This window comes from Podarcis bocagei (genome assembly GCF_964188305.1).
Source record: "Podarcis bocagei genome assembly, chromosome: 5".
NCBI lineage: Eukaryota > Metazoa > Chordata > Lepidosauria > Squamata > Lacertidae > Podarcis > Podarcis bocagei.
In genome coordinates this window covers 84,589,128-84,610,689 of record NC_138129.1, presented here as the reverse complement: position 1 = coordinate 84,610,689, position 21,562 = coordinate 84,589,128, and the positions used below count along the sequence as shown (strand labels likewise).

The 21,562-nt window shown below is 50.1% G+C and overlaps 1 protein-coding gene and 1 long non-coding RNA gene across 5 annotated transcripts in view; one reads left to right on the top strand and one right to left on the bottom strand.

The window, feature by feature from the left end:
* Nucleotides 1-9,796: 9,796 nt before the first annotated feature.
* The window catches only part of LOC308587149, a 49,288-nt gene continuing 37,522 nt past the window's right edge, over nt 9,797-21,562 (bottom strand). The window contains exons 3-4 of one of the 2 annotated variants that reach the window (XR_014008233.1): nt 13,119-13,224; nt 9,797-11,088 (exon numbers count right to left, since the gene is read on the bottom strand). This is a non-coding gene — a long non-coding RNA (uncharacterized lncRNA). The remainder of the gene's footprint in view (nt 11,089-13,118; nt 13,225-21,562) is intronic. The other variant, XR_014008234.1, reaches the window with a different exon arrangement.
* Nucleotides 18,680-21,562, top strand: part of LHX9 (LIM homeobox 9) — a 37,931-nt gene continuing 35,048 nt past the window's right edge. For all 3 annotated transcript variants that reach the window (XM_081194466.1, XM_081194465.1, XM_081194464.1), the window contains exon 1: nt 18,680-19,077. In XM_081194466.1, coding sequence (XP_081050592.1) covers nt 18,904-19,077 — 174 coding nt within the window. In that variant the 5' untranslated portion in view covers nt 18,680-18,903. The remainder of the gene's footprint in view (nt 19,078-21,562) is intronic.

Genomic DNA, 21,562 nt, shown 5'->3' with positions numbered 1-21,562 from the left:
GGGGGAGGCCAACAGCAGGGGGCGCCAGAGCCAATGATAGGCAGAGTCATTCTGGTTTTGTTCTCATTCTTCTCCCTGCTGTGTTAAGAGGAGGGGACTGAGACTAGGAGGAGGAGCTGACAGTCAGTGTCACCCCATAGACTGGTTGTAAGTAAAGTAGTAAGCAGGTGGAGGCAGAGCTTGGTGAGACACTGCGCTTGCACTAATAGACCAGCTCCCCTGCATGTATGTATCACCTGATTTTGTTACACCAGATTATTCTACACTTGATGAACGGCAGCTGGATGTGACGCAGTTGGTAAAAATCGGCATCAAGGTGAGAAAGAGGTGGTGCCTACTCCCATATGAAAGTCATCAGCAGATCTTGCATCTTCCAAGAGAGAAAGAGAGAGCATGTCTAGGTGACCCACCCATTCCTAGCTGGCCACTGAATGTATGAACTCTACTAAAAAGCATATTGTCTGAGGTGATAGGAAAGTTCTGCCTGTCAAGTTGGATCACTGCCTGCTCATTTGCACATGCATGGGCAGGGAACTATTTTGCTCCTTGTGGGGCAAATTCCCTGGGTCCTGGGGCCACCTACCACCTGCAGGCAGAGGCTAAACATACACACACTGGACATGACATTCACACATGTTAAAGGTAAAGCTAAAGGGACCGTTGACCATTAGGTCCAGTTGTGGCCAACTCTGGGGTTGCGGCGCTCATCTTGCTTTATTGGCCGAGGGAGCCGGCGTACAGCTTCCGGGTCATGTGGCCAGCATGACTAAGCCTCTTCTGGCGAACGAGAGCAGCGCACGGAAACGTTTACCTTCCCGCAGGAGCGGTACCTATTTATCTACTTGCACTTTGACGTGCTTTTGAACTGCTAGGTTGGCAGGAGCAGGGACCGAGCAACGGGAGCTCACCCCGTCACAGGGATTCGAACCGCCGACTTTCTGATCAGCAAGTCCTAGGCTCTGTGGTTTAACCCACAGTGCCACCCGTGTCCCTTAACTCACACATGTTAGGGTCAACGAATTTGTGCACCAAGGGAAAGACAGAAGGTTTAATGTGCAAAACGGACAGGAAGACTGTAAAGGCGTGTGTTTGGCATTTACCTCCACTTGCAAGCTTTGCTAAGAAAAAGACCCCCGCTTCCTCAGCTATGTTAAGAGGAACCACAGCAAGCTTGCAAAACAGGAAGACTCTGCAGGTTTCCTCTCTGCATGTTGAGAAAAGGGTTCCCCTTTCTCAGTGCACAGGGAGGATGCCAGGTGAACTGGTACTGCAGGAAGAGAGGGACCTTTGCCTGCATAGCCAGCTTGATCCTGCCCTCTCAGCAGCGGCCCTTCCTCTCACCTGCAAGTGGCAGCAACTGCCACAATTACCACAAAAGCCATGTAACAGTTGGTGAGGGCAAGTGGAACTGATGCAGAGGAAGAAAGTGTGTGGCCCGTGTAGGGTGGGGGTGGGGGCAGAGTGAGAGACATGGCTGGCCAGATTTAGGCCACAGACTGCCCATCCCCGCGCTTTTGATGCTGCAGTGATGATGAACACACACACAAGCCAGTCTTCAGCTGACGTTCTTGGATTTAAGCCCAAGCCATTCCACTGTTGAGACCTGTCTTAATGCTTCAGTCAATCAGCTCAACCGCCTCAGGATTGGGATGCCTGGCTGGAAATATTCAACACACACTTGTGTGGCTTGGACGCGTTGTGGAAGTCAGTAAGGCTGGCTTCCAAATCACTCTTCTCATGAGCAGGATGTATATTGCAACATGGTTGGTGTCAGAGCAGGAGCAGGGTGCAAGTGCCTCCCCCACAAACTAGGAGTTCATTCCCACCCACCTATTATTATTATTAGATTGCTAGACTTTGGTCATTAACAAATACTTTTTTTTTTGTTTCAGAGAGCTGAACATCATCATCATGATTATTATATCCCACCCGTCTGAGTTGCCCCAGCCACTCTGGGCAGAATACAACACACATCTAAAAATACACTTTTTGCCCTTTCTGTGTACCCCCAGATTCCACCACCACCACCCCAGTGCTGCCACTGTGAAATGTGGCTTCAATAAATTATGGATCCAATTGCCAGTATCTCTTATAGACCTTGGAAAAGACAGTGGTTGATGAATATACAAACCAGGATTCGTTAATTTTTTTAAAAAGTTGAGATCTATAATTTCTAACACACATAAAAATAAAAATAAACTCCACAGTTGTACACACCTTCCCTCCTTATTCAAGGAAAAGTGAGACAATAGTTCATTGTGAGCTGCTGTTGCACCCAAAATGGAAGGGGTGGTTACTGCTTCCACCTTCCTGTAAAATGTCTTACCATCCTGAATTATTTTTGAATTGATTATGACTGCGATCAAATTCACACGTGCCATACAAAGCAGGGCACATTTTGCAATACCAGACTTCTTGCCTCCACAGCTCAAGAGGGAAGAGGCTGGGAGGGGGGAGATGTGTGACCTTTGATGCATTTCAGCTTTTGTTGTGCTTATTTGTTTGATCAACAAACATAGCACAATCAGGTGAAATCCTGCAGTGGTAGAATGGACTGTGCCACTTCAGGACAGGGTGGGCAGCGGTGTCCCTCTTGCATGCTCCCCCACTTACACAACAACCTCCCTACAGCTTACATGTCCTTCCCAGTTACAGAGTATATCTACTTCCCTTCCTGCAAGTAGGAAATAGTTAACTTGCTGCAACATTCAAAAATGTGACTTCCCATTACAGTCATACCTCATTCCCATTACAGTCATACCTCGGGTTACAGACGCTTCAGATTGCGTTTTTTCGGGTTACAGACCGCTGAAACCTGGAAGTACCGGAACGGGTTACTTCCGGGTTTCGGCGGTCGCGCATGCGCAGAAGCGCTGAATCGCAACCTGTGTGTGCGCAGACACGCCACTGCGGGTTGCGAATGTGCATCCCACACGGATCATGTTCGCAACCCGAGCATCCACTGTATTAAGTCTATTCTGCCATCTCTGAATTCTACCATCTCTCTGCATATGTATCCCGTTGAAAATGCAAAGGGAAGCTTTGGGGGCTCCAATACTTTGGGCTGAGGCTCCAATACTTTGGCCACCTCATGAGAAGAGAAGACTCCCTGGAAAAGACCCTGATGTTGGGAAAGATGGAGGGCACAAGGAGAAGGGGACGACAGAGGACGAGATGGTTGGACAGTGTTCTCGAAGCTACCAGCATGAGTTTGGCCAAACTGCGGGAGGCAGTGGAAGACAGAAGTGCCTTGCGTGTTCTGGTCCATGGGGTCACGAAGAGTCGGACACGACTAAACGACTAAACAACAACAACAACAACAGGTTGGAGGTGCATCCGAGAAGAGCGCCATTGCAGCCTGCGGGAGTTACCTCTCGGTAAGGCGGCGTCATCCTCAGCACTCTCCAGAGAAAACTTTCGTTCTTATTGCATCCCTACTCGCCCCTTTCCTCCAGGGAGCTCAAGGTGGTTACATAGCTCCCGCTCCTCTTCCGCATGACCCTCGCCACCACTCGGTTAGGTAGGTCAGGCTAAGAGCTGGTGGCTGGCTCAGGATCATCCCCTGAACTTCACGGCCACTTGCGGATTTGAACTCCGCGCTCTAGTCCAGCGCTCTAACCACTGGGCAACACTGGCTCTCTTTAAGCAACACCACCAGAAGCAAGTCACTGCATTCAGTGAAGATTTTCGACGGGTTAATAGATACTTAGAATGCACTGCTTACTCATGATCCAGCTTAGTATAACAGCAGCAACGTCTCTCCCTCCCGGATTCCAGCCCAGGAAATCTCCCGCCCTTGGTTACCTTCACAGCTGAAGGATGGATCCCCTGCGCGAGTCTTACTGAGGTCACTTCCTCAGCTTCCAGGGACAAACAAGGAGGAGCAGTCCATTATTGAGGCCGGCCGCAGCAGGTGGCTTTGGCGGCAGGCCGCGTTTCCTTTCTCCCTTCTGGGCAATTAATTAAGCCGAGGAAAAGAAGAAGAAATACATAGCGAAAGCCTTTTACGCGTGTCTACTCAGAAGTAAGGGAAGTGTGTATACTATATAGGATTGCAGCAGGCTTCAGTTGCCTTTAATAGGAAATCCCAGCCTGTGCAGAATTCTTCCGACGTTGATGATGATGCCGTCTATCTGACTGGGTTGCCCCAGACATTCTGGGCGGCTCCCAACAAAAAACAGTAAAATCACAATACAACACCACGCACTCAAAACTTCCCTGAACTGGGTTGCCTTCAGATGAAGGGGAAAGATGAGCTTCGGATCGGAGCCTTGCTCGCTGCATCTGTTCCCACGGAGAGCAACGTCTCCTGCTCGGCTTCTCCGCAATCCCAGGGCGCTATGAGCGACGTCTGACATCTAGGAAACGGAAAATTCAAGAAAAAAGTGGCTTGCCCAAGGCTGCCTTGGAAATCGGTGTCATTTTGAAAGAAGGAAATGCAGCGCGGGTGCATTGCAAGAAGCAACTCCGAAGTGTTAAAGTGACCTGACTGTGTTCATGGGTGGTTCGATAAAAACGAGCATTTCGCCATACCTAATGGTTTTAGCCATTCTTCCTACTGTCTGGCAGGACGTTAAAGAGCCCCAATCCACACATACAGGTCTCAACGTTTGGTGACTGTTCGCTAAACAAGCGTGTAAACGCTCTCTGTGGGAAAGGACGCATTTTAGATTGTGCGTAATAATCAGGAAGCTTTTCCTGTAGTTTTCCGGACTGGTGCTGCAAGCATCCCGTGCATGTGTGAATGCACCTTTCCTGATCTTGCCACATGGTTGTGTGGACACTGCGGTAAGTTTGATGATAGTTCTATCCACCTTTAGGTCAAAGGAAAGACGTTTCTGTGGGGAGGGAGGGTTCAGAATTGCTTTGCGCAAGCAAAGGATCCAGCAAGTTCCGTTTCCTGCCAGACCTGGACTGCAATCTTCACATAGGAATTGACACCGTGAGACTGACTTGGGAGCAAACCCCGCTTCAATTTGGCTATGTGGTTTAGATGGTTTGCTTAGAATGCAGGGGGCCCCGGCTTTTCTTAGCCCAGGGGGCCGCATTGCTTTCGGGAGGCCACATGCCAATCAATGGTGGGTGGGGCCAGAAGCAACAAGTGGGCGGGGCGAGGAAGGGGTCATTCCCCATTGCAAGCGGCCAGAAGTCGGAGTTAGCTCCGTCCACACGGAAAAACGTTACTCCATCACCTGCAAAATGCATGATGACAGTTCAAGGAGACTTTAGAGCCAGGCAGAAGCGCCCCAGGAGGATCAAGAGCAGGGTCCGTGAGGGTGCGTGGCATAAGAAGGGCGCTTAGCCTGGGAAGCAGGTTGAGGGCCACATCTAGTGCATTGAAGGGCCGCGTTCTCTCTGGCTCCGAGGTTCCTTTTCTGTAAGCCGCGCAGGAGGCAGACGCTCGCATGGACCTGCACGTCGCAGCGTGGTCCTGTTGCTGTTTACTCAGAAGTAAGACCCAGTTCCCCAGTAAAGCGAGCACAGAAGGAGCTGTCTTGTAGCTGGGTGGCTGCTACACACACGTTTCCCCTTCGTGTCAAAATGAGTTCAAAGGGAACTTTTAGGGAGGGAACGCAAGGTTGCCCAATCCCGCGCAAGCAAGCCCCACCGATGCCCGTGTGGGACTCGATCCTAGGAAACGGTGTGCATGGCGTTTCCAGACACGGAGCCCCTCCAACCTGCCGCAGCACTGAGTCTCGAGACACCCTAAACATCAGCAGATTTAGCTTGGCGTCAGGTTTGCAGCCCGTGGCACCCAATTTCTGACGCCGTCCATAGTCGGGAGAGCAACTCTCTTCGTTTCCCATTATATTCTCCTTGCGCAAAACCATCTGCCAGCCTTTCCTCAAAGAGCTGCTTGAAGCTAGTCGCAGCGCTTCGATCAGCGTCTGCTGCCCTGGTCACCTGCTCGCCTCCTTGCCTTGCAGGTGGGCAGCTGCGGCCTCTGTCGTAGCTTTGCATAGACTGCGCCCCCGGGCGAGTGAAATGAACGAAACAATTTGCAAGGGTTTGGAACAGTGAGAGAGCCGGCGTACCGAAGTCCTTCTCCCTCCCTCCCTAACCCTCACATTGCCTGGAGAATGCAAACGGGGAAGGGCTCTAACTCAGTGGCAGAGCGTCTGCTTTGCATTAAGAGGGTCCCATGATCAATTCCCGGCATCTCCAAGTAGCAGGGGCGCCATCTTGCCCTCAGGATTGTGGGTGCCCGCTGCCGCACATGGATGTGCAACATCACACGGACACATCTGCACCTAGTGCGTGTGATGTCATGCAGCCAACAGCCAGCGAGGCACCCTTCTATGCGGTGAGGGACTCGGACTTGGAGGCACAGAGACTCTGCTTCCCCTCCCCAGCCCCACCACCCAGAAAAAAATGCCTCCCTCGCTGGCTGCGAAGGACAGAGCTGAACTGCTTCTCTCCCTGCTGGCTTTTGTCATTGACTTTGTGGGTGCCTGGCCCCCACAATTATATTATTGTGGCTGCCCAAGCACCCACAGCTCCTTGAAATTGGCTCCTATGCTAAGTAGGACTGAGAAAAAGAGGCCCCAACACAAAACTGGGCCTCTTTGGTGGTGGCGCCGCGGCCGCTCAATCTTTGGAACGCCCTTCATGCAGAGACTCCGTACGTTTCCTTTTTTAGACGGCTGTTGAAGCCTCTTTGAAAGCAAGATTTGAATGTTGGCTATCCCGAGACTGTCCCGCTTTTCACTGAGACAGGACATCTCGTGGTGGTGCCGCTGTCCCGCCCCCCCTTTCTAAATAGCTTGTTTTACTGTTCTTCCCAATGCTTCAATTATTGGGGGCGCGTAGCGGGAAGGGCGAGTGGGAAAGGTCGAGGAGCCCCTAATGAAATCCACAAGCCCCGCTCCTCCGTGGCTGTCTTCAATTTTAGCCAAATCATTGCCTTTCCCCAAACAGTAGCGAAGGGTGGGGTGGGGTGAAAGGGGGCACTACAAGAAGTAAGAACGAGTAATCCGAGAACTGGTCTTATCTTGTTAACCTTTAGATTGTGTAGGATTTGCTTTAACGTCGGGCGCTTTGGAGAAGGATGTAGCTGTAGATGCCTTTTGTATTTTTCTGCATGCTGAAAAGCCTCCCTGCTCTCTTCGAAAACAAAACAGAGCAATGAGGATTCGGCCCATAAGGTTCTGCCCTCTTTCTCTCCCGGTTCTTCTTATTCTCTACCTCCGCGCCCCGCTTTAACTTTAAGGAACCTCTGACGCCAGAAGAAAACCCGGAGCATCTGGTTATCGCACAAACAGAAGGCAGGGTGGGGTGGGGGATAGAGAGAGAGAGAGAGAGACTCCAAGCGCTATAACCTCCGGCAGGTCCACTGCAAGGCTTCTCCCCACTACTAAAAAAACCTCAGAAGATTATTATTGTTGTTGTTTAAAAGACCACGTGAGTAACACACTGCATCCACCACGCCATTAGGCAAGATGAAGTGGCAGACTTAAGGTGGTTCCTTCTGGGGAAGGACCACTTCAGATTGCTGGTGAGGGGGGCGGAATCGGATTTGAGAAGAAATCCACACACCCCCCCAAAGGACTCTGCGCGGAGCACATTAGTACACAATGGAGAAGAGGTCAAGGAAGTTGTTTTTTTAGGGGGGTTGTGTAAACATCGGAGGCTATGTCCACAATACCGCGCCCGATGCACACACCTTAAGTGGTACAGTCCACAATCCAAGCACCTCGTTCTGCCTAATGCGTCGAATTTATCGTGCGTAAAGAGATGGAGCCGAGGGGGGTACCCTACTCTTTAGCTGCTCTGAGGCGTATAGGACGGCGCTTAGTAGGGCGGAGGAGACCTCTGCTCGGAGGTTTGCTACTTGTCTTTGGAGCGTGAATGGAGACCTCGGGGGCTACTCGAAGCTCTTATTCCAGCAGTAGGGAAAACACTTTGTGAGGTGCTTTTAAAGCCAAACCAACTTAGTTCCTCCAACTAAAGTGGGACCACGCTTGTCTCGCCACATCCCACCCACCCCCCATCCCTTTGGAAAGGTGGCCATATGCCACTCTCTTCTGTGCCTCGGCACAAAGACTTTCCCCTCTCTCAAAAACACATATACACTCCATTCACTGAAATCGTCTAGTTTTAGAATATCTTGCCCAGTATTTTTGACAACTGGAAAGTGACGGTGGTTCGGTGGCTCGGTGGCACGATTTATTTAGTGTCTAAAATACAGGACTTTTTTGTTGTTGTTTTTTGGAAAAAGAGAAAAATAAACAAGAAGTTTACGTGCCGTGAAGAAGTTTATGCGCTGTCTCGCCCACTCGCGTGAGACAGATTTCTTTCCCACTCAACTCTGATTAAATATATTCACGTTCTGTGTTGTTGTTGTTTAAAAGCCATTCCTCCCAGATATGAACAAAGTTGATCATCCCATCCATCATCAGTCGATGAAGGAGCTGATCACAGAGAATTATGAGGTGGAACTGAACTGAGAAAGGTTGCACAACAGATAAAAGCAGACGAGAGGAGAGCGACCGCGGTTTCTCATTATTGATCAGCGATCAGTTCCCCCCTCCCTCCTGTTGTGGATAGAAACCGCGATTTTTTATTTTTTGGTGGTTGGTCGTAAACATGTAACTTTGGGAATTAATTTTTATTCCACTCCAAGTTTCTGTTTTTAACTGAATGGCATCGAAATTCCAAGTAAGGCGTTCTTAGGGTCGGGCTGCAAATAACCAGGAGCAAAGGAGCAAAGGAGCCCATTCCTAAGGGTCGAGATCCCTTCGCCCCCCCCCATAAAATATTTGATCCCCCCAAGTTGATGGGCATTGCCATTCAAATATTTTATTCAAGTTGACATTCCTGTGCAAGAGGAAGATGGGCTTAGCGAGACAATCGACTGGGAACTTCACCTGCGGAGGCAGCTCGGTTGAAATGGGCGCCATCAGCCGAGCAAAACCACTAACCTCCTTCATTTCTGGGCGAAGGGGCGGGGGCTTGCGCAGGAGACTTTCCCCCGCGTCGATTGCGTCCTTGCCCTTTTCAACCCTGGGAATAAAGTCTGTGCGGTGATTCTTCCCAAGTCTTTACAAGGTGATTTCCAACCCTCGCCTTGTCTCCCCTGTTTCTTTGGCCTCGGTGGATCGCTCTTTCAGGGGCATTGCTGTCATCCTAAGGAAGGAAGGAAGGAAGGAAAGAGCAGCAAGAGTGAATCCCGTTCCTACAAGCACCTGATTCTTTATTTTATTGAATTAAGATGGGGCCCGTGCTTCTGCAATCCTCCCTGCTTTCCTTAGAATAATCCTGTGCGTTTCAAGTTCCTTTTTAGCTGGCCAAGCCAGGTCTTCTCTCCGCATCCGCGGATCAGATCAGATCACATCAAGTTGACGATTGAGAGAGAGAGGAGTTATCTTTAATGGGAAGGCATCAGACATCCCGTAGGCTAGCAACAGTGGTCTTCCCCCCTTTTTATATATATATGTATTTATTTCAATATACACAAACACACAGAGCGCACACTTTCAGACAAGAGGAGCGCGCAGGAATCGAGGCTGAGGCGCTCTTGTAAATCAATCCACCTAGACCTCAATCCTGGCAAAGCGAAGGAAGGTTGCATTGTGCGCCAAACAGCGTCTCCCCCCGCCTTGATGCGTCTATTGGGGAGCGGGGGGTGGGGGTGGGGTGGGGAGGAGACGTTTGGCAGCTCCCTTCATCCCTCGTTTCCAATCACGCTCTTGGCTCCCTCGTTTTTCTTTACCGCAAGGTCTCCCTCACCTGATCACTGATGGAGTGCTAAGCAGGCAGACCTCGCAGCTTTGCGAATACTGGCAGGTAGGGTCCGATTTCATTATTATTATTATTAATTTATTTATTATTATTGTTTTTCATTTGCTGGGAAGGGGAATTTCTATCTATTAGTATTACTACTAGCCGCATTTCTACATGGGATTATAGATGCCCTCAAAAGCAAGGCGCTGTGGTAAGATGCCAGAGGTTAGACATTTGCGCCAGTTCTCCATAGAGGTGCGGTGGAGATTGCGATTGCGGGGCGGCGGACGGGAAGAGAGAGAAAGCAAAGAGAAAGAGAGGAACTCTCATTCCCCACCCCCACCTCCAATTAGCTTGTTTATTTTAATTAACGCAGGACCAACCTCCTCCTCTTGGTTACATCACCGCGTCTCTCCCTTCCGTTCCTCCATCCCCAAACCCATCCCCCTTTCTTACCCCTTAAGGAGGAACCACTTTGCGGCCCCCCAAATAAACACCCCTTTCTAGAGCTCTTCAGGTAAGACGCTGCCTCGAACGTTTGCTACGGATCTCAGGGTTGTTGCTGCTAATAATGATGATGATGATGGCGATAAAAATAAGAACAATAACTTTTACAACAGCAACCTGCATTTCCTCAGGTGTGTTCCCATTTGAGGCATGGAGACGTGTTTTGAGTGGGTGCCTTATCTGGACAGGATCCGGTCGGTTGTGGAGCTTAGAAGTCAAGCTGGCAGGTTTGGGGGCTGCTTCAAGGGAAGAAGGTGTTTCTTTGAGCCGCGGGGGGTTTTGCATCGGGGCTCGCCAGAAATAAAACCAGCCCTCCTTTTTGCAATGTGAATTTTTACGCGCTCCCCGTGCGCCTTTTCCCTACCTCGGTTCGCCTCGCCTCGCCGGCAAACTGGCTTAAGTCGCAGGCGGGCAAGGTATACAAGGAGAGCTTCCATTATTAGCTCCAGAAGCCCTTCTCTTGAAACCCCCTTCGCGTTAGAGACCCGGCCGCCGCCTCCCCCCTTTTTACGCTTCTCTTTCTCTGGCTGGGGGCTGGAGACCTGCAATCCGGCGCCAGGGGCTTTTCTGTCCACTTCTTAAAAGCCCCTCGTTGCTTTGCTCCAAATCATCCCTTTTTTTTCTTTCAGTTTAATCGGGTAGGAGAAAACTTTTATTTCTCTTTCTCATCTGAATATGGGCATCCTTGGAAGGTTTCTTTTGCTTCTTGCCCGTTGGTCCCGGCACAAATGAGTAATAGTTTAAAAAATAATAATAATGAGGGAACCTCAGTAAACAGCAAAAAAAAGTGGTTCTTGAGACAGCCGGATGAAACAGACAGGGCAAGGAAGGCGAGCCGAAGCTTGGTACCTCTGGAACCTGAAATTGAAAAAACAACATCCCTGAAACGGAGTCCCCAATTAAGACTAATAAGAAAGGGAGACATATCTTGGAGGGACTTTTGCCTCGTTTGCCTTGTTTGGCATTTTGATTCCGTTCCGGCGCTTGATGTGCGTGCGAGATTCAGGAGGCGGTTACCAAAACAATTCTGCTCCTTCTGGGCGCTTCCTTTGTTTTTTTCTAAAATATAGGTGTGCTGCGCTCTTCAATACAATGGGCTTGAACCAGGCTCACTTAAGCAAGTCCCACTGATGTCAAGGAAAGGATCTGAGCACGTGCTCCGTTGAATCCAAGGAAGCCCTGAACTTTTGTGCTCACTAGGTGCCTGTAAGATGCATCTTCAGTGGAGCTTACTCCCATGGAAGTGTGAGTAGGCTTGCACCCTTAACCGTAATATTAAGGGTCCCTTCAGCCTATACATCTATGATTAAGAGTGCAATCCTTTGCCAACTCAGATGAGAGTAAGCCCCACTGAAGACACCCTGGGACCTTTTGCTTTCTCAATGCCATCATCACACTCTGGAGCCAACCTGGAGACAGTTCTGTTTCATCGCCAGCCAGCTCTGGAGGCCCCGAACAGGGATTATAACGTTCCAAACATAGCTAGATCTATCATTAGCTCCCTCTGGCAGAGGAGAAGATCAGGAAGCGGTGTCTTTTGAAAGGCTGGGGGACGTTTGAGATCCAAGATTCCCCTGAAAGGAGGAATCTGTTGGTGACTTTTGGTCCACAGTCACTCACACGATGAAGAGTGACTCGCCTTGTCCCTTTACGCAATGATGTGGATAGAATCAGTCACCCTTCTGAGTCTCTCTCTCTCTCTCTCTCTCTCTCTCTCTCTCTCTCTCTCTCTCTCTCTCTCTCTCTCTCTCTCTCACACACACACACACACACACACACACAAACACACTTTCAGGTCCCCACTGCTCTATTAAAACGAAGCCAGGCCACTTTCTGTTCAGAGGGAGCCAGTGCGTAGAGCAAAATGATTAGCCGCCTCCGCTTTCGGGTTTCCTTATCCTTCCTCTGTCTAATTATTTGTTGGTCAGTTATTAATCCGCACGTGGATACTTTGTCCTAGAGCCAAAGACAAGCCCCCTTCACGCTGTAATAGGCTTTAGACCCTCGCCTGTGGCGGAACAGGGGCCGGACGGAGGGTTCCAGTGGCTCCCCTCCCCATCTCCTCTCTTCTCTTGATAATCGCTTGGATTTCTATTTTATTTCTTTAAACCCTCTCGCCGGAGCATGTTCCTCGCCTGTGCCAAAGCCCGGCTGCTTCGCAGGCTCGCCGCCAACGGTTTTGTTGCAGAGGCTGGGGGAGCCGTTTACCGGGGGATTAGCCCGAGCCGAACAAATCGCCCCCATCCATCCTCCACGCGCCTTGAAGCGCGGAGTGCAAAATCTGGAGCTTTGTGTTTCACTACACCCCCCGTATTCCGCCCCCCCCAAAAAAACCCCTTCTCCTTCTACGACAATGGACAAGCCTGATGGCAGTGTGGAAACGACGCTTGTCACTATCTACCATTTAACGCTCCGACAAGAAGCGCCGATTATCTGTTATATTCAGATTCTGTTGTAAGAACAGGCTTGGTTCCCTCCCCTTTGGCGCTTCATCTATACGAAACGATGATTATGATAACAAACGCAACGACGATAGCAATCCACTCTATTTGGTATTAATTATGATGGTGGCAATAATTATGATAATTAATAAATCCGCGTTTATACAGAGCGTCCGGGAGCTTCTGCGCCCAGTGGCTCCACAATGCTTGACACCCCCCCAAAATGTTTTTCCTAATTTGGGGCGTCTACAAGCTCTGTTTCCCTGCAGGCCCAAACAGGGAAGGGCCTTCTCTTCCAAACCCAAAGTATATGCCAACAAACAGGCAACCCTCCTTTAGCCGCTGGCTTTCACCTTGCGCGTCCTCTAGGATTTCCCGAGCGCGGTTGTATCTCTCCGTCTCTCCCACCAGCAACTTGTCTCCTCCTGCCCCCAATTGCTCACATACCCGGGGGGTATTTTGCCAGCTCTTCCTCCGAGACGCCTCCTTCGCCCCCTCCAGCCTTCCTGCAAGCGGCAGCCCTTTCCAGCTTCTCGAGGAAAAAAAGGGAGACCTGGTAAAAAGAAATTGAAGGAGATTCACCTTGACTGCTGAAAGAAAGGCCTTCGGAAACTCGCCGGCTCTTCGCAGGAAACTCCTCAACATCCTTTCTCCGGGGGAAGACCCGGGAGGTGCTGCTGTCCAACACAACACGCCTTATGGCGAGAATCCTTTTCGCCCTTGACCTGTGAGGAAACCCCATTAAAGTCAGTGTGGGGTTCGTTTTTGGGCAGAGAAGCATAGGATCGGGTTGCGCCCTTGCGCAAGAGCAGCAGCAGTGTTTGGGGGTGCTTCCGAGGACGGTGGGTTTTGGATGAGTGTGTTTAGATAAGGTGGGGACACTCGGGTCTCCTTGGCTGAGTTCTTGCAGAAAAGGAAACACGTTGTCGTCATTTCTGTAGTTATTAATTCCCCCAATCCCCCTGCAACAACACCGCGAGGTAGTTTTTGTGTGAAGGATCAGGCACCGAAGGGAGTCGTCTCAAAACTATCAAAACTTGACCCAGAACAACTTTAGGGTTGCTTTTCATGAATGAAGCGTGCGTGCCCAACTCTAGAGAAAAGGAGGCGGGGTTTTGGTTACGTTATTATTTCGCTTCCCCTCCCGTCTAAATTTAGGACACGATCCAGCCAAAGGGAAGCTCTGTCAAGATCCTCATTGGTTTCAAGGGGAGAACTCTCCCTGGGCTTTTCAGTTTTCAGATTTGCGCCTTAAGATTGGAAGCACCTAGCGGCTGCAGCGGCTGGGAAGGACCCAGCGTTTTTTGTTCTGCTCCTGCCGCCGTTCCGGCTTTACCTTCAAGAACAAGCAAAGGAATCTGGAGGGGGAAGGGAAGGGAAGCAAGCAACTTCCCAAGTGCTCTCGCTTTTGATTCCAGACCCAGGAAGGAAAAGAGCTTCAGCCCGGAAATGGTTTTTCTGGGGTTCTTCTGACCCGCTTCCAGGAGAGGAGAGCGAGCCTTCAAATCCTTTCCAGAGCGCTCACCTGGAGAAATCACCTTTCTAGAGATCACTTTTTCCATCGGAACCTCCAGTTCCAAGACAGAAAGATGAAAAGGCGAAAGCAAAGATAGGCAGACAGGCAGTATAGTTAGACCGTCATCATTTGGGAACCAGGAGATCAATTGCGCGTTTATGGTTTAAACTGCAGGTACCCGGTCTGCAACCTTAGTGTTGCACACTAAACATGTTCACTTAAAAGCAACCCTGTAAGTGTGCTTGGAGACCTAAGAAGAGTCCTACTGGACATCGGGCCAGCGACCACCCAAAGCCAGCAGCCTGTTCTCACAATGGCAATCTAGATGCCTCTGGGAAGCCCGGAAGCTGGACCTGGTTGAGCCCTCGGCGCCCTGACTTCGAGTCGCCGACCCTTATGCGCAGAAGCAGCCTAGGAGTCTCTCTCTCTCTGTGGCGAGAATGCAAAGTATGGTTCGTGTCACAAGAGGAGAGTGGCTGGAGAGGGCGGCGAGGACGAGGCCTAGCCCAGCGCCCCAGTGAGGAACATAAGAATAGCTTTAGGTCCCTTCCCATTATTGGAGCCCAGCATTCTGTCTCCAACTGCGCTCGGCCAAGTGTCTCTTCGCGCTCAAGAAGCGCGAGGGAGACGGCGGCCTGCACCATTTTGCTGTTGCCCCTAGCTGGCTTTAATTTTAGCAAATAACAACAAACAAACAAACAAATAAATAAATGACGGTGAAGATCATATATACAGTATATGTAAAAACCATTTATCCCACCAATGGGCATCATGTGACTGAAGCATTCGGTATCCTGTCCTGACTGTGAAAGTGGCTTTCCTAATGAGAGTCAAACTTGCCTTCTTGCTTGTCAGTTGCCAGTATTAGCCCGCCCTTCCATTACATCAAATGGAAATGAATTTCACGGTTGCTGTTGTTTTTAGTGCATATCGCCTTTCAGCTGGAGTGCCAAAGGCGCTTGACAGTAAAACCTTATGGAGCTTTAGAACGAAGCTCCTTTTGACTCCACAGCTCCGACCTCTTAAATATCCACATACCCTCTTTTGACCCCGGATCTGTAAAGGTGTTTAAAACAACGAGAACAAGTGTGGTTTTTATCACCTACTAAACGGTTTTAGACCTGGCGGTTCAGGTAACATCCAAACGACAGAGCGACCCGCACTTTTCCTGCCAACAAAATCTGATCCGTCCCCTCAAGGAGCAAATCCTAAACTGCCCCTCTTTTTCACTCCTAGCCTCACATTCCTGTAGATCAGCTTAACCCTGTCCGTGTCTGCTCAGAACACAGCTCCAGTCGTAGGTTGCAATCCTGTACGCGTTTCCCCGGGAGCCAGCCGCATCTAATGCAGTGGGGCTTTTTCAGAAAACGCACTTGAGGTTGCGCGCTTAGGCTGCAATCCTACGCCCACGGAAGAGCCTGCTCATGGCGTTCAAGTGGACATGTTTCTCAAGAGACGTGCCTGACTACCACTGAGAGCGGAGGCTGCAGCCACACTTATATGTGGGTCCGGAGAGGCTTGACCCACAGTGGGACTTCCGAGGGATTCACCGGAACGAGCTCATAGGGCTGCAGGTTCTGCTCCATTCAAAGCCATCGCAATTCTCCTCTAGGATTCCAGAGGGGCGGCATTGCGCCCAAGGAAAGTCTTTCCATTGTAACCTTTTCCGGCCATCCAATCTCTCTCTCTCTCTCTCTCTCTCTCTCTCTCTCTCTCTCTCTCTCTCTGTGTGTGTGTGTGTGCGCGCGCGCGCGCGTGCGTGTGCGTGTAGGTCTTGCCACAAACAAGCTTGATCCGTGAAAAGTCCTAGGTCTGTCCTTTCTCTCTCTCTCTCTCTCTCTCTCTCTCTCTCTCTCTCTCTGTGTGTGTGTGTGTGTGAGCGTGTAGGTCCTGCCACAAACAAGCTTGATCCGTGAAAAGTCCTAGGTCTGTCCTTTCTCTCTCTCTCTCTCTCTCTCTCTCTCTCTCTCTCTCTCTCTCTCTGTGTGTGTGTGTGTGTGTGTGAGCGTGTAGGTCCTGCCACAAACAAGCTTGATCCGTGAAAAGTCCTAGGTCTGTCCTTTCTCTTTCTCTCTCGCTCTCGCTCTCTCTCTGTTCCTCCACCGGTTTCTGCGTCTTAGATTCCCCTTTCAATGGGAGATTTCTCTCCTAATTGCATTACTTACAGTAAATAGACAGCCCTGCTGTTCTGGGCTGTGGCGTGCCAACAGAAAGAGAGGAATTCTGTGTGTGTGTGTGTGTGTGTGTGTGTGTTTCAAAAAATTATAATCCAAGCTTATTTCACTTGATTGGCTTTCTCTTCTCGGTTCGAATGTGTTTTCTGAGTTGCTTTCTGCCTTTCGACCGGCTGATGCAGAGGGAGAGACCTATCCAGACGCAAAGGGCGCCCTTTTCCATCCCACCCTCGCGCCCCACGACTAAAGAACAAGTAACAAACAGTGGGGGAAGGAAGGTTATCTCTTCCAGCCCTGTAAGGTCCGTGGCTTGGAAGGAAAGTGTTTGGGGGGAAGGCAGTGGAGGCTAGTGATGCCATTTCAGGAGTCACACTAGACTCTGCGGCGGGTATTTCTGAAGGGAGACTTGCTTCAGGGGAGGTCAGGAAACAGCCGGTCGGGGCAGCAGTGTGAAAAGGCAACAGGGAGGCGAAAAGGGGAAATAAATGTACCAAAGAGAGGGGAGAGAAAGAGATGAGGATTCCTGTGTTGGCCCTAAACCTATACGATTTTCCCAAGGTGGAATGGTCCGGCAAATGCCATGGACCAAGCTGTGTCCGGAGGGCGGAAACAGCTGGCTTCCCAGGTGCGCTTTCCTTTCTGCCTGGAGAAGAGCGCTGTGGGACTGGAAGCTTGCGTCCCACAGCTGAGCAACTCCGCTGATCCAACGAAAGGGGTTTTTTCGATCACATGATAATATCTGAAAGCCATTAAAGACTTGAATCCTCAACTACTAAACCCCACCCCATTAGGGAGTTCCCTAAACCTGCTATTCCTTACTTCAAATATGTTCTCAAATTGAGGTTAATGTCTTTCTCGGTTCAGTTCTTCCCTTACTCTAACATTATACCACGCGTCCCCTGCCTTTTTTATCTTAGGAGGTCTGGAATTAGATCAAACCCATACTTTTAAACACTAAAACGGTAAGAAAGAGAAGTTTCTTCTTTCGGGTCTGCCTACGAGAGATGAAAAGGGCTTCTCCAGAAAAGGCGTCCCCCAACACGCGCAAAGTCCCGCTTCCCGATCCCCAACCTGCGAGATTTCTTAAATCTGCTCCCTTGGTTCTTTCTCGTGGAATTGGGGACCATGGAAGCGATCAGGGGCTCCCTCCGGAGTAACCGGCTTGCCACTCTTGAGGGCGCGATCCCGCTCAACGGAAGCATCTGTGAGATTGCTAACCGCGTAAAAATGTGCGCAGTGCGATCCTGTGCACCTTGGCCAGGAAGTCGGTCAGTGGATTGATCTTAAAATCCTCCCTCCCTCCCAAGAAGGCGCGCGCAGGATGGCAGCCACGTGCTTTCCCGGCTTGCTCAGCTCAAGGTGGGACTTGGGGATTTGCTTAAGGTGGAGAAGATTGTGCCTCTTTCTTTCTTTCCAGCAAAGTCCCTCCAAAGCCCAGATTCATTCAAAGAAATCCGCCTTATTTCTCTCTCTCTTACACACACACACACACTTTCCCATTGTTAAAATGCGTTTTGAACTTGAGTACTGAACGCCGGATGGGGATTTGAGGAAGGGAGATGGACTGGAGGAGGGGGGGGGTGCGGGTGAGGGTGGGAGGAGCAGGAATACAATCTGGGCCCACACAAGCCAGCCCCCTAAAAAAAGGCCCCCTCCCTCCTCGTGGTTGCAGGGGGGTGGTCTGGCTCCCCCCCTCCCTAGGAATATTTGTCACCGCTCTTGCCCATCTCTGTGGGGGCTGAGAGGAGTTTGACAGCTCTTTGTTGTCTGTATAAGAAGGGAGTTTGCGGGGAGGGAGGGAGACTTGGGGGGGGGGGAGCTGGTGGCAGCTCGCGGGCGAGAACTCCTCCTCCTGAATTATCCAAAATGGGTTGGCTTTCGCCTCCAACAAATTGGACGGAGCCGCAGAGAGCAGCAGTCCCAAATCCGACCTAGAGGCAAGTGGGAACTTTTCAAGCAACCAGGGATCGCTGCTTGGAGAAATAACCGACCCCCCCTTCCCCTGCACCCCCCCTTACAAACCTTATTTGGTTTTAATTTGTGTATTTCTTTGATTTTTATAAGTATATTAATCTTCCCTTTTGGGGGCCATAATAGCTTTTGCTCACATCCCCCTCCTACAAAAACAAACAAACAAAAAACTCCCGTTTTTCTAGTTCAGGAAGCTGCAAGACAAATCTCCGCTTCGTGGGTTTTTGCTTCGTCTCTGCTCTGCCCAATCCCGCCTTTCCCCCTTTTATTTCTTCTTCTTCACACTTTTTTCTCTCCTTCCTCCCTTTTTTTGGGGTCCGGCGTCGTTTCCCTCCTTGCCCGCCCAGGAAGGCGCCTTCTCCTTGCGCCCCGAGGCGGGGGGCAGCCCCGCAAGAGACCCTCCTCCTCCTCCTCCTCGCCGTCCATCCGTCCGTCCCGCCTCGTCTGCCTTCCGGGCCCGGAGCCGCGACGCTGCTTCCCCGCGGGCTGTCTCGCCTCTTCTGCCGCCGCCGCCGCCTCCTCCGCCTCCCGGCGCTTCGGATGCTCTAGCCCAAGACTCTGGGGCCTGTATATGGAAATAGTGGGGTGTCGAGCCGAAGGAACCGCTTGCCCCTTCCGCTCCCCAGCCATGCTTTTCCACGGCATCTCCGGAGGCCACATCCAAGGCATCATGGAGGAGATGGAAAGGAGGTCCAAGACCGAGTCGCGCCTGGCCAAAGGCGCCCAGATGAACGGCCGGGAAGCGGTAAGGAGTCATAGGGGCATAGGGGGTGTCGGGGGAAGACGCGGGTCGCCAACCTAAGGGACGGGAAGGGAATGGAAGAGGCAGAGCGGGAGGAAAAATTAAAGTGTAGCTAGAAGAGAATCAACCAAGCCAAATATTGCAGGGGCATCGGAGCCTCTTGTTCCCATTCCCGACAGTTTCTCCCCGCAAAGTCAGCTTTTTGCTTGTTTACATCCAAGCCGAGCTTCCCTGAACTCTGCGAAAGTTGCAGTTTTAAAAAGAGCCTTTCTCCACTTGGAAATCCGGGAGGATTTTTATTCGGCCGTTTTGAATAGCCACATTTCACTATCTATATATTGCAGCAAGAGCCTACGAATATTGTGAAATCAGCTTGAGTTTTCATTCCAAGTAAGGTCAAGGAAGAGTTCAGTCCTGTTCGTGGTGGTTTTGTTTGTTTGTTTTCGTTTCGTGTTTTTTTTTTAAATGTGATGCAAATAAAAACGAAAGCGGGATCCAATCAAAAAGTCCAGCCCGTCTGAATTAAGTAAAAACATATAAATTTACTAGAGAAGACGCTCCCCTTGAGTTGAGTGGGACTTACTTCCGAGTAAAGAATCTCAAGTTTGTTCTGGATCATTGCAGGTTGCGGTTAAAACCATATATTTACCCCACGCATGCATGCACTTATATATACAGTCCAGTATAAGCTTAGCAGCTGGGTCCGAATAAAACGCATTTATTCGGAAGCAAGTCCGGGAGCATTTGCCTTTTGTTATGTTATGGATTAAATCTGATTGCAACAGGGCTGGAAGTAATGCTTAATATCTCTGTGTCTAGCAAGAAGCGGAGGCAGTAATTTGCGCGCTGCCGTAATTTCTACACCTTGGCGGAGTTTCACTCCCATCCGCATACCCAACATCTTGGTACCAGCATCGCCATTTATATAAAAGAATTTCCTTTGACTTTCCCCCCCAAAAAAATTCGGACAAGATTTCTTCCCGAACAAACTGCAAAGGCCCATTTAAAGTCCAACATAACTATCAACACACAGTGTTTGTGGAGAGGGTGAAGAGACCCGACTTAAAACGAAATATTCTCTTTCTAAACTCCTCGAATGCTGGGAAGGAATTCTTTTCGGCTAATATATAGATTACCTTCGCTTTTCAATCCTAATGGCGCAGCTTGGGCGGGGGGGCGGGGGAGTACAGCACCCAAACAGAACAGAAATCGGTAGTGATATTAAGTTTAGAGAAAGGGCTGGTTCTCTCCGCCGCCGCCGCCCCCCCCCCCCAGCTTCCGGAAATGGTAATAAAAATGTCTCATAATTTTCACCGGAATTGCATTGAGGAGCATGAAGTAAATCCAGAGCTGCACGCAGGCTAAGCCGCTTCCTTTCAGATGGTTTAATTCCCCGAGAACTCTCTCTGTGTGTGTAAGATGAAGGAAGTTTCCTTTTGCTCCTAAATCTCAGAGCTTCCGTTGAGCACCCACAATGAACCGAAGGAATGGCCTGCAGAAAACTCAGCCTCGCCTCTTTGAACTGGCCTCTGGGTCCTCTCCCCATCCCCCACCAAGTTCATTAAGGAATTGGAGCAGGCTGGGGGGGGGGAGGCTCTGCTTGGCATTTCAAGCGCTTCCCTCCTCCCAGGGCTTTTTTGGGGGGTGGGGTAGGCAGATGATTTTCCCTTCTTCTCTTTTTGGGATTCAACGGTATTCGTATTTTTAATCAGCCGGAGGCTTAGTGGCGTCTCCCAAAAGAATCCTTTCTCTGCACTCCTCTGATTTTCTTTCTTTCAAAAGATAAACTTTTGGAGAAAACAAAAGCAACACACAAACCCCCTCCATCCATTCAGATTTTCATAAGATGTCGTCGGCTTGGGAGAGCTTCTCCCGCCTTCCTGACTGATCGCATTTTGGATGCAAAAATCCAGGCGATTATATATATATATTATATAGAAGTGGGAGATGGGTGGGAAACGACGTTTAGTCTTTATTTGGCATTTCCACCACTCTGAAGAATTTGATCTTTCTTTCCAAACTTCTGCAATCCGGCCCAACTCAGAGATGTTAGGCCCGATGTGATAAAAGGGATTTTCTTTCAGTAAACACGGTTTGGATGGAGCTTTTAAAATCCTACTTTTAAACTGGAGCCAGACTTCCTCGGGGAAGTCGCCCCTCAGCTCCCTCCCCCCTTTTTTGGTAATGAAGTCTTACGGACCGAGTATTTTTTAGGGCTTCGCCTCTGATTATTTGCAAGAGAACGGAGCTGCTTTCGGTTTGCCGCCTTCAGGTCTTGCTTGGGAAGAAGCTTCTCCTTTGTAGGAGGCAAAAAATAAAAATAAAATAAAAATAAAAATGATGGAAATAAAAAAATCCTGGTGGTGGGCACGAAAACAGTGGGGGGGGGGGAGAGTTAAACTCGCTATCTTTGGAGCACAGAAAAACGCAGAAGTAAAACCTTGCTTTGCAATCCGCTCCGTAAGTCCAGATCTTCCGCGGTAAAAGA